General features: G+C 38.3%; 1 protein-coding gene across 8 annotated transcripts in view; it reads right to left on the reverse strand.

The window, feature by feature from the left end:
• Nucleotides 1–12,965, reverse strand: part of RABGAP1 (RAB GTPase activating protein 1) — a 160,619-nt gene that overhangs the window by 26,926 nt on the left and 120,728 nt on the right. For all 8 annotated transcript variants that reach the window (XM_014840614.3, XM_014840613.3, XM_070518787.1 and 5 more), the window contains 6 exons: nt 12,593–12,706; nt 7,489–7,563; nt 4,211–4,336; nt 3,466–3,609; nt 1,566–1,607; nt 1,180–1,308 (listed from right to left, as the gene is read on the reverse strand). In XM_014840614.3, coding sequence (XP_014696100.1) covers nt 1,180–1,308; nt 1,566–1,607; nt 3,466–3,609; nt 4,211–4,336; nt 7,489–7,563; nt 12,593–12,706 — 630 coding nt within the window. The remainder of the gene's footprint in view (nt 1–1,179; nt 1,309–1,565; nt 1,608–3,465; nt 3,610–4,210; nt 4,337–7,488; nt 7,564–12,592; nt 12,707–12,965) is intronic.

The raw sequence follows: 12,965 nt of genomic DNA on the forward strand, positions 1-12,965 counted from the left end.
CAAATCTCTCATTCATTTTATGGTATAATTTCTATTGTTTCTTGGGCTAACTGGTAGTTCTGTATCCCCCCTTTCACAAACACAGCAGCCATTCCTACATCCCAACTTTATGCAGAGATTTCAATTTCAGCTGCCTCCTGAAGGCCCAAAGTCATACCATATGTCTATGTGAGCATTAAAACCCTAATACCTACCTATGATTCCATATTCCCTTGGGATGTTGTTTTATCATTTCACACACACTAGCTTTGAGCTATTTTGTTTTAGGTACCTGGACATTTCTCTTTTTGCTTTCAAGTTCACACAGGTATTTAAACATTTCTTGGATTATATTTCATTTAGCATCTCCAACTGTTTAAAGAAGAGTAGCCTGAGTCAGCTCAGTCTGACATGTAACCAGAACCAGAGTCCAACATTATTTTACAGATGAGGAAATTGCACCTTAAATAGGCGAAGCAAATCTGAGTTCAGATTTCTTTGATTCCAAGTCTGTGCTCTACTCAGCAGACAGTGAAGCTTCTCCTCCACCACATCTGCCCTGACACACTCATCTCAGCTCTACCCTCTGGAGTCACATAAAGTAAATGTGACAGTCTTTTATGTATCCTATAAGAATCTGAATACAACTATTTATTCTATCCTCCATTTGCCTCGACCCCCAAATTCCAAACTAAACTTCCTCAATTACTTTTCTTCTTTAAAAAACAAAATTTTATTATAACGTGAACACAAGAAGATTCTGTATTTTGTTACCTTAAAACATCGTACAAATCATAAATGCCATCGGAAGTGATAAAACTGAATGGGTTTCCTTTACATATTATTAGTTTCATTTTAGGGAATTTCTCACCTCAACAACAAATATTGAAAACTATAGGACAGCAGAGTAGAAATAATGAAATCTGAGTTCTGCCACTAACTAGTTGTATGACTCCAGGGGGCTACAGCCTCTTTGTGTTTTGGTTTGTCTTCAAAATAGGGATAATAAGACCTTTCCTAGAGTTCAAAGGCTCCGGGAGGCAATGAGATTTAATGCATAGGATATAATATATATGAAAATAGTTGAAAAAAATTATCCAATACAAAAGAAAAATTATTATTTATGTATTATAAATGCTGATATTTAGGAATTAGGAATAGTGAGACATTAACTGAATAAAATAATCTAAAGTATTTTACCTTCATGTTGCAAGCTAATTCCATTAATTTTTTTGCATTTTCTTCTGAGCGATATCTCTTAGGAAGCTGAACCCTGAAGAACTTCAAGGCACCTTCAAAGTCTGTCAGGAGTAAGTCATCCTTGGAAGTCTTGAAGAAAGAAGAAAATACAACCATGTACAGAAAAAATTCTTTACTATGAAGATGCACAAGAAGAGTTTATAATCCCAGCACCTTTATAATCCCCAGGAGATGCTTCTTAGCCTTTGCCAGAACCACTTGCACATATCCACTGTCAGGGACAATGCCAGAGCATATACGGGCTGCTCAGAATGAGATTAAGACCAAGATATTGCAAGTGCTGAACAGAAAATGCCAGATAACTCGGCTTATGAATAAATGCGTACCTTTAGTAATCCAAGGGCGACATTAAAAATAACACTTATTCCCTAAAAGAGAAAACACAAAAGAACATTTTCAGTGTTTATATGTGGATTGTAAACAGTGTTTATATCTGTTGGTCCTCAGAATACCCCACAATTTTAGAGAAATTGGAAAAATTTAATTAAAAATGGAATGTCTTAGAAAATAAAAATTGCAGAGCCACCCCTAAAAAACCACTGAAAGTAGACCCAGTCTCCCATTTTCCTGAGAGCTTTTCTAGCCTTGCTCTCACAATCAACAAGAAAGAACACTTTTCCAAAGTATTCTATGCTTCCAAACCAAAACATTAGACTCATAAAATTGTGATCTATCAGGAAATAACACCTGGTGGACTTTTCCTTTATTTTGCGCTGCCCCCTCCAAGTACAGCAATCACTCTGTCTGTGAGCCCCACATCCCAGAACTGAATCTTCTCAGGGTTCCCTCCAACCTGCCTGTCTTCATAACCATTCTGGGAGTGATGGGGGCAAACCAAAGATGAGGAGAGGCATCAACATCTGTTGATCAAGTTAAACTAAGTTTCCGGGCCTTGGTTTTCATAATTATTATTCTCCCAAGGGTTTTCTCAGCTAATTAGTTGAAGTTTACGTAAATTACTTAGCAAGCCACTGGGCCCTCTACAACTACTTAACAAATGGTTGTTTATAATAGTGAAAAACTAGACAACTTACAGATTTGAGATTAGGAATTGGTTACATGAAGTATGGTATATCCAAATAATGGGATACTTGGCAGCAAGTAAGAATAATGGTATAGTTGTGGTATAGAATAATGATATGTGTTATTTTCTTATAATGTTCCTTACAATGTTTCAAGCTTGGCAGAAGGTACAAATTCTTTAATGGATTTCTGTATGTTTTGAATATGGCAAAATTAAACAAAAAGGATGATATAGATGTGAACTTGTCTAAAGATGTTCAAGTATATGAAATGAAAAAAGAGGTTACCAAATAGTACATATAGCACAACCATATTTTTAAATATATAAATATAGAACCATAGTATACATTATTACATAATATTCCAAATGAAGAAAAACTATTCCACAGAAATCATACACATGCATATATGAACACAAAAAATGGTGAAAGAGTATAGTACACCATAATAGTAAAAGTAGTTACCTCCAGACAATAGACTAGAAGTATTTTAAAATCTTTTCCCTTCTATTTTCTACAGTTTCTATAATAACATACATTGTTTTTGAAATTAGTTATTTTTTTTCTTATGCACACACACCCAAAACCCCAAACTATGATGTGGCAAAGACAGTTACTTAATATCTATTTTCTTTTAGAAACAGACCCCTCAGTTTTTAGCAAATTCTTATCCACCTTAAAATAAACGTCTCTCCTGCAGCTAGGTGTGGTCATGTACCTAAGTTCTGGCCAATAAGAGGTAAGTGGAAAAGCAGGTGAACTTCCAGGAATTCTCTTTCAAAAAGAGGGCATGCACCCTCCCCCGTCCCCTAACCCTCCTAGCTTAAATATAGGTACGGTGGCTGGAGCTCTAATCAGCCATAAGGATGAGAGTCACGCTCTGGGAAGGCAGGTTACTGGCAATGTTTTACAAGAGAGAGAAATAAACCTCTACTTTATTTAGTCACTGTTATTTTGGGTTTCTTCAATAAATGCAGCCAAGCCTAATACTAACTAATACAAACATCTAACATGTGTTTTTTTGGGCAGAAAGCACCTTCAAGAAAACATGATCGTTAGCTTTGGCCCAAGGAAGAGTCACTTAAACCTGGATTTTCCAGCACTGAAATAAAATAACTGAGAAGAACAAATTCTGTTTTGACAGCGCTGACAAAGGGAGGCCACTGTAAACAAAAGCGAAAGTGATGTGACCTCTGATACATACCTCGCATAAAAGCAGGTCGATGATATGGAAGACCATGTAGAGAGGGAATTTTGCAGTGAAAAGCGTAAGAAACCACTGGGAGGCATACATGTGTGCTTCAAGGCTTATATCCAGGAAGTGGTTATACAGGTCAGGAATGTATTCCTGAAATAGCAAACTAATTAGTTTTAGGCACATATGCAGCTGTTCAACTCCCACTCAGAAGGCTCATAAACCTGACAGGAAGAGTCCAAAAAAGTCACATACTTGTGTTTTTCTTAATTCTCCAAAGTGCTCAGAAGAACACTTATCATCTGGTATTAAACTGGCACTCAGCCCTCTTTTCAAGTCCACAAACTAGCTCCAAAGAGGAATCCCCAAAATGGTGACAAATATTTGGAAGGGCAGTTTTTCTTTCCAAGTTATGAAATGTTTGGGAAAGTCTGTTTCACTTTTGTTATGGGATTCCTATCCAGTCAGCGTCAGAGCCTTGGCAAATATTTCTTGACTGAGTTTGCCGCGTTAAAGTGCTCTCCTCTTTTGAGTGCTTACGAGATTGAAAACCCAGCTCACACCCATGAGGTTTACACCTTATTAATCTTGGCATCCTCACCACATAGTGAGAATTGAAAATAATAAAACCCGTCTTTAACCCTGGATGGCGAAGGCAGCCACCACTGCTCCTTGGCACCATTTCGTCAATCCAGCTCTCCCGCCTCCTGCACTCTTACTGGCGAATGCAAGCTGTTGTTTTTTTTTCTTTTACCTGCATGAGGCGCTCCAACTGGTAAAATTTGCAATGCAAATCTTCAAAGTTTTGCTTAAAAAGTTCCCTGAGACCATAGGCAAACATGATCTTGACCAGAACACTGAATGCCTGCTCTTCAGGCATCTGTAACAGATAAGAAACGGGGAAGGGAAAAAAAAATCACAAAACATACAGAGAAGTTTTCTCAGTATATCAAATCCATCCTTCCACCTTCTTATCTGGACACCAGGAATTTAGAGGTATGCAGTAACTTAGGCCTGTAGCTGTGTTTCATAACATTCATTTGCTCAACCAAGAAATATTTAATGATGCCTACTCTGTCACACTCTGTTCCTGTCCTCAAAACGCCTCCCATACAACGAGTATACAATGACTGTAATGTGAATTAGGTAGAAATATCAGTGGGAACACAGGAACAAGAAAGGCTGAGTCTGCCTGAGGGAGCCAGGAAGAGGCTTTGCAAAGAGGATAGGATTTAAACTAAGTAGTAATAGGCTGATACACAAGTGCAGGTTTCACTGTCCCCAGATCATGAGACCTTGTTAAATCATTTTACCTCCTGAGCTGCTATTTCACCTAAAAATGTTTTTCTTCCTCAGCATTGTTAAAAACATGGTTAGTTACAGAAGAACCTTACATATTCTAAGGCTTACAGCAATGCTTAAGGTACTACAGTAACACAATAATACTTAAAATACTACAAAAATCCTACTTCACTTCTATTTACAGATGTTTCTCATTTATAATAATATCTACATCTTCTACAGCTTTATGGAAAAATATTTCCCTGAGAGCCTGGCAAATGTCTAGTTTTCAAAATAGAAAAAAAATCACTGGAAATGTTATTTAAGGCTTGGTGTGACTGTAGGAAGCCTTCAAAATGTCAATAATGTGGGCGAGCCTCTGTGGAAGATGATGGAGGTGGGCTGAACAGAGAAATCATGGGAATAAAGCAGAGCTAGAGAGCAAATCAGACTAAGTAATAAGTGAGAATAGCATAGCAAATTATTATTGGAAATGAAACAGTATTTGGGGCAAAGGACCAGACCTTTGAGGTCTTTGTCATGCAAGGCGATTTTACTCTTCCATACACTACAGGAAACTTGGTCTGACCCAGACTGGCATTTCTGATATTAGGCAGCACATCTGGCCTCACTATGAACCAAACGTTTATGTCAACACCAGGGCAAGCAGCATAGAGTTCAAGTCAAGACATTGTGGCTTTGATTGGGAAACCCATTTTAAAGGGGTTGCGATACTTAATGGGGATAAATGCCCTCATAGTGGAGTTGAGAACAAAGACAAACCACACAGGCTTGTGAGACTCTGAGATAGAAAGTCTGATTAAAAAACCAAACCAAACAAAACTGAAAAACCTGACCTCTTGACGAATACGTTAACTAGCTTGATTTTGGCAAATCATTTCACAAAGTATATGTATATCAAATCACCACGTTATGCACCTTATATATATACAATTTTTATGTGTCAATTATATCTCAATAAAGCTGGGGAAAAAACTTGACGTCTTTATTAATGTTATAGCTTTATCATATTTTTACATGCCCACCGATACCAACAAGCTAGGTTCACAGTTAGAAGATACAAAGTGGTTTTTGTTTTCCTTTTATTACAACCTATACAAAAATTGCTTAAAACTCTTCAAAAGCTTCCCCTTGCTTAGAGAAACAAAATGCAGACTTTTTGTCCTGCCCCCATGGCACTCCCTACGTTGGTCTTGTTAACCTCTCCAGCTCCCTCCCATACTCTCCATCACTCATGATGCTCCAGTCACACTGCCCTTCTTTCACTTCCTTGCATATGCCAAGTTTTCCTCATTTCAGTGCTTCTATACATACTGTGTTCTTCTCTTTTCTGGAATACTCTACTCTCCACTATCTTGCTTTCAAAATAGTTTATTTTTATAACAATGTTAAAAAAAAGTTAAATGATAACAAAAAGGACGAAAGATAATGGGTACCTCTTCTCATTTTTCAGCGTTCACCTTAAAGGTTACTTCCCCAGAGAAGCCTGTAATCTAAATAAGGCTCCCTTGTTTTAATCTTGCATCAAACTTTTTACAATACTTTCATAGTGCCATTGAAATTAAGAATGATATACCTGTGTGATTTTTGCTTAAAGCTAGTCAGCTTCACCAGCTCTGTCTCCACGAGGATTGGGACCATCCCTATCTTATTCACTCCTGATCTCGAGCACAGTACAGAACATAACAGGTGCTCAAAACTTTCTGCTAAACATCACCTGTGCGGAATTTTTGCCAAGCATTTTAACTTGAATCATGAGGAAATGACCAGACAAATCAAGAATGTGGGATGTTTTACAAGACAATTTGCCTAAATTTTTCAAAATTGTCAATGGCATGAAACACACAAAAGAGGTAAGGGGGTAGTTTAGTAAAAAGAATAAAGAGAAGTGACAACCAAACGCAATGATTGAATCTTCATTGATCTTGGTTAGGGAAAAAAAAAGCTATACGGGACTTTACTGAGCAAACAATTGGAGAAAATTGAATGTGGACTGTGTGTTACTGAATCAGTGTGGAATTTCTTGGATGTGACTGTGGTCTTATGGTTATGTCCTTAGGAGATACATGTTCAAGTATTTAGGAGTCAAGAATCTTGATGTTTGCTACTTACTTTCCAAAAATAATTTCAAAAACTTTTTCTAGAAAAAAATAAAATGAATGCGTAAAAAAGAGGAACAGAGAGAGAGAGAGAGCAGAGAGAGACAGAGAAAGCAGTGTGAAGAAAATATTAATTGGTAAATGAGGCGGAGTATACGGATGTTCACCTTAAGACTTTTTCAGTTTTGCTGTGGATCTGAAAGAGTATCAATAAGTTGGAGGGTAAAGGTCTTTGCTGAATGAATGAATGAATAAAATGGCACTAAAGCAAGCCAATTTCTCTGCCTCCCTCCCACCACAATACATAAATCCCAAAACAAATACTAATGACAGTGGCTACTTTAGAGAAGATAAAATGTCCCCAAGGGTCCAACCAAGACTGAAGTCTATCCAATCATCCTAGTAATAAAAATGAAGTGTACCCTTGTACTAGTTTTCAACACTGTCATTTATCCTCACCATGTTTTCCTTCCATGATGACATTAAATTAAGGACAAGGTTTCCAGATATAGGAGTTAAAAGTCATGTCCTAGAGTCTGGCCAAAGCCAATATAAAATCATGCTCAAGTCTAAGGCCTGTATAAGCTGAAGGAGGCCATGTCTAAGTCATAACAGAGACCTAATTACTCACATGGAGAAGCAGAACGGCAGCGAGAAATGATTGGCCCTGGCAATAGCCAATCTCTTCATCATACACAGAATAAGCCTGGAAAAAAAAAGCACAGGAGGTGTAAATGAATGTAGTCACTTGGCCATAGTTTCTTGAAGAGAGGAACCTCAAAGATGCTACCCACACTCCACTGTGGCATTTTGATGGTCAAAGAATGATGCAAACATTTCTCCCCAGTCCCAACTTTTTCTTCACCATAAATAGAACCGTCACCACACCACTTCCTTTAGCCAAGGAGTGGGGAAGGTTAAGCAGAAACCACTTCAACACTAAAAACAGGTTGTCTTATCTCTGTCCCTGCTCATGTTTTTTTCTTTTTCTTTTTTTGTCTGAAAAATGTGCTCTTCCTTCAGGCTTCAAACATATTCCATTCCCCCAGAATTCCCTCTCTTCTCTGCACTTCTATGGTACTTGCTATACATGTACGGTTATTACAGTATTTACCACACTGCATTTTAAGTGTCCATCTTCTCTGCTGGATTGTTAGCTTCTTAGGGGCTGCGGTGATGTCTTATTTAACCTAGCCAGCACCTCACACATAGCAGGCACTCACTAAACACTGTTAATGTTATTCATTTTTCTTTCTGGGAAAAAGTCTTTTGGCAAAGAAACCAAAATATAATTCTTTCCACAATGCCAGTAATAACTTTTCAGATAAGAGGGATTTCTCTGAAACCATTTGTGGGTTCCTCTGGAATTCTTATTTTATATTTTTCTTGGCGGCAGACGATTACTACCCATCTCCTCTGAGCATTATCTTTAACAGAATATTGACATCCAACATTCCTTGTGGTTTTACTCGAGTTCTTTAATTGTTTTTCAGAGTCTTGTTTTTATGATTAATATCTATAGTTTTCACATAAGCTGTGGGAGAAAGGGGGATTTCTAAAGATTCAAGATGGTCAGATTTGACAAATTTTTTTCTAATGAAACTCCCTTTATTCTTCACTTATTTTCTGTGCCAAGGTGCCTCCGTGTCCTAAGAAAGCAATTTAGAATTGGGTATGTTTAGAATTCAGATCACTTTGCAAAATGTCATGCCAATGCTTATTAGATGAGAAGTTAATATATACACGGATTTTATCACTAGCTTTTGGTGAAACTATAACTTTTAAATATGTATATACATACCATAATCATGCTTTCATAAATTCAGGTAGAATTCAAATATAATCTCATTATGTCCCCCATTTCATCAAAGCTTATCTGATGAGAGGACTACAGAATGAGAAACACACATACTTCCTCAAAGGTATGCAGAGGGCTTTAGAAATGATCTTTTTATACAGTCATGCGTTGCTTAATGATGGGGATATGTTCTGAGAAATACATTGTTAGGCGATTTCGTCCTTGTGCAAACATCGTAGCGTGTACTCACACAAACCTAGATTGTATAGAACCTACTACACACCTAAGCTATAAGGTACTAATCTTACGGGACCACTGCTGTAGATGTGATCCATCGTCGGCCAAAACATTGGCACGTAGTGCATGACTGTAACGCAACGAGGCATCACTTTGCAGTTACCAAATTAGTAAAAAGTAACATGTTATTACTAATGCTGTTAAGATTGTGTTAAAAACTCTTAGTAATATATACCAACACAGCGCTGTGGAATACAGTATGAAAATGTCTGTGAAGGTGTCAATCAACAGTTGATTATTCAAGAAAGAACAGAGGCTTCAGTTAGTCAGAGTTGGGCTGAAATCCCTCAATTGCTATGTCTAGGTCTGGATCTTAGGCCTGTTATTTACATTCCTTATCTGTAAGAAGAGAATGATCATAGTATTGATATCATATAGTCCTCTTATGTAAAGTGCTCAGCACACGGCTTAATCAATTATATACTAGGAAGAAAATGTACTGAATTTGTATAGGTAGAGAATGGAGGGGAGCATATTCTTCAGGCTCATGGAAAAGCGTGAGGAATGCATTAAGACTTGAAAAGTACGAGATATATCTGGGGAATGTTTGGAACACAAGGCCTATTCGGGCTATAATGAGCAGGGAGAAAAAAAGGCATTTCATTAGTTTACCAACTTTGGATGAGCACCTACAATGTGCCAAGTGCTACATTGCTAACATACATAGAAAATGATTCCTGCCCTTGAGGACTTCACAGCTCAGTTGAGAGGTCTGACAAGTACATCAAGCAGTGTACAGTAAGAATTTCAATGTGGCTGAAGTATAAAATATTTAGGGAATAAGCCAGGATATACTACAAAATGCCTTATATGCTAAGCTAAGGAATCTAGGACCAGGAAAAGAACTAAGGAATTTTGATTTCATTCTGTGGCTATAGGGAAGCACTAAAGGTTTCAGTGGAGGCCACTGAAATGATCCAGTTTGGGGGTCAATATGGAGAAAATAATAAATAAGCCAGAAACCAAAGGCAGGGAGACTGATGGAAGGCAGCTTTTGCAAAAGTGCCAGCAACGCAAGACAGAGGTCTTTACCACGGCAGTGATTAGAGAGGATAGTATGGCTATAAGAGACCTCAATCATATCAAACTCAATGTGGCCAAAGGAAGGAACTGAAAGCTAACAGAGAAATGACTGTATCTTCAGCAAGACAACGGTATTGGGGGAAAAAGGAGGACTGTTTTTAATTAAAAGAGATATAACAACTAAACATAATATGGATATTGTTGAATCCTGATTCCAACTAAATGTATAAAGACATTTAGGGAGATCTGAATATGGAGATTCAGACATGGAATGAATGGTATTGATGGACAATGATAGATGCTATAGATGGATAATAATCTTATTTTTTAGAGATGTATAGTGGAGAATTCAGGATCATGATGTCTGAGATTTGCTTTAAAGTACTTCAGGAAAAATGTAAAAAGGGAAAGATGAAACAGTTGTGGCAATATGTTGATAAACATTAAATCTGGGTGAGGGATATATACAAATTCATTATACTATTTGACTTTTATGTACGTTTGAAAATTTTCTTTCTTTCTTTCTTTCTTTTTTTTTTTTCCTGAGGAAGATATGCCCTGAGCTACAATCTGTGCCAATCTTCCTCTATTTACAAATATGTGGGGTCCCAGCACAGCACGGCTGCTAATAGAGCAGAATAGGTCCAGGCCCAGGAACTGAAGCTGGGCCGCTGAAGCAGAGTGCACTGAACTTAACCAGTAGGCCACCAGGGCTGGCCCATAAAATGTGTTTTTAAATGAATTCTATTTTTAGACCTGTTTTGTTTGATGTACTTGACAGACTTTTACATGGAGACCACTGGCAGCTGGAAATTTGGGCTTTGAGGTAATGTCGATTTGGGGACATCTGTGCAGTGGTGACAGCTGAAGTTTTGGGGGTGGAAAAGGTTGCCCACAAGAGACAGTGTCGAGCGACAGAACAACTGAATTAGCACCTAGGGGAAGGCCACTGTTTTAGGGGCAGGTGGAGAGAGAGGAAATGACGAGGCACTCAGTGAAGTTGAGACACAGGTGAGAGTACATGCAGGAGGGTGAGAAGTCAAGAGCAGAGAGAGCTGTAAGGAAGAGCATCATGGGAGAGAAACTAGAGTGCAGGGGGGTCAGGAGGAAGGGATCAGAAGCAGTGAGCCCCAGGTTTCTTTCTGGGAAATTCTGCAGTAGGGTGAGGGATAGCTGAATTGGCTGCTTAACTGGGGCGCACAACTGAGATGGGGCTAAAAAAGGATGACCAGAGAAGAAGACCATGACTTTGTGTGTCCTCTGAGGAAATTAAAATTAAACCCAAGAAACATTTCTATAAATTCTAACTGCTCTCATAGTTTTAAGCATCTAGTTTATCATTGGAGAACCTGTCCTATATTGCTGGTCTGTCCTAAAACTAGTTGTTAGTTTTGCCTTCTCAATCATAATATGTAAGTTCCTTAAGAATATGTCTTGTGCCTTGCCTCTACTCTCATATAGTAGATGCTAAATAGGTTCTTGATTTGTTTTTTGGGGAAAAGATTAAAGACTAATTCTGAGAAGAGAAGAAGGTTGAAGAATTCTGGTCCCAAATTCTCCTTTTAGCCCCATGGCTCTGAAATACCAAAATCTACTGGAATATGGATTACTGAAATTGAAAAGGCTATCATTTCCTTTATAGCTTTCAGGTATAGACCTATTGACAGACATCAGTATTTCCCACCATTTACTATGCTGTAGCACTAAAAGTCCACTGGGATGGGCATTAGCACTTCCCACTGTTGGATGTGTCCTAGGTGCCAAGTTCATCACTTATAATGTGAATATTGAAAAGAAGTTTGTAGTGTTATAGGACTCAGAGCTCTTAACATAAAACCAATTTTTTTTTTCTTTTGCAAGGGAAGATTCACCCTAAGCTAACATCTGTTGCCAACCTTCCTCCTTTTTCTTCCTTTATCCCTGGCAAAGGCCCAGTACGTAGTTGTGTATAGTTGTAAATTTTTCTAGTTCTTCTCCGTGAGCTGCTGCCACAGCATGGCTACTGACAGACGAGTAGTGTGGTTCCATGCCTGGGAAGTGAACCCGGGCTGCTGAAGCAGAGTGCACTGAACTTTAACCACTAGGCCATCAGGGAGGGCTCAACAAAATCAACTTTTGAAAGTTTAAATGTGGAGCCAGAAGACTGTCATCTGAAAGTCTTGATTAGAGTGAAAGAAACGGGGCCAGCCCATAGCATAGTGGTCGAGCTCTGCACACTCTGCTTCAGTGCCCTGGGTTCGCACGTTCCAATCCCGGGTGTGGACTTGCACCACTGTCAGCCATGCTGTGGTGGCAACCTGCATATAAAGTGAAGGAAGACTGGCACAGATGTTGGCTCAGGGCTAATCTTCCTCAATAAAAAAGAGGAGGGTTGGCAACAGATGTTAGCTCAGGGCAAATCTTCCTCAGGGGGAAAAAAAAAAAGAGTAAAAAAAACTCTACCATATATTTCTAAGTATTTCCTGTTCATTATGAGTCTAAAATTGTGCTGTAACCTTTGATTTTACAGTCTTTACCTTCTGGAATATCAAATACAAATTACACTTTAGAGGTATCTTTTGCATAATTTCAAAGAACCAGAATGACCATTCAAACCTGAGTCTTTGACATGAAATACCTTGCATATTTTATATAAGGAATCTTGTCCATCTCCTCCTGTATCCTTAAAGTAGTCATGCGCTGGGAATGTCCGGTTAATATCCCGGGTGATAGCACTGTCCTGGGGAGACTCCTGTGGAAACATAAGGAAAGAGAAGGTTTAGCAGTCAATCATGTATGTACTTTTTAAAGTTTATACAATAAGGTCTTCTTATTTGCATGTTTTAAAATGCTTCAGGGACATACATACACATATGCATGACCAGAGTTACTCCATCTTCAGGGACCAACCACTCAAGCAAAAGCAAAACCAAATATTAAGGGGAAAAAAAAGATGGAAGAAAGCAACCTGTTACACCTCATGAATACTCCATCCCTGACGCAGTGAAGTA

This window comes from Equus asinus, chromosome 10, assembly GCF_041296235.1.
Source record: "Equus asinus isolate D_3611 breed Donkey chromosome 10, EquAss-T2T_v2, whole genome shotgun sequence".
Lineage (NCBI taxonomy): Eukaryota > Metazoa > Chordata > Mammalia > Perissodactyla > Equidae > Equus > Equus asinus.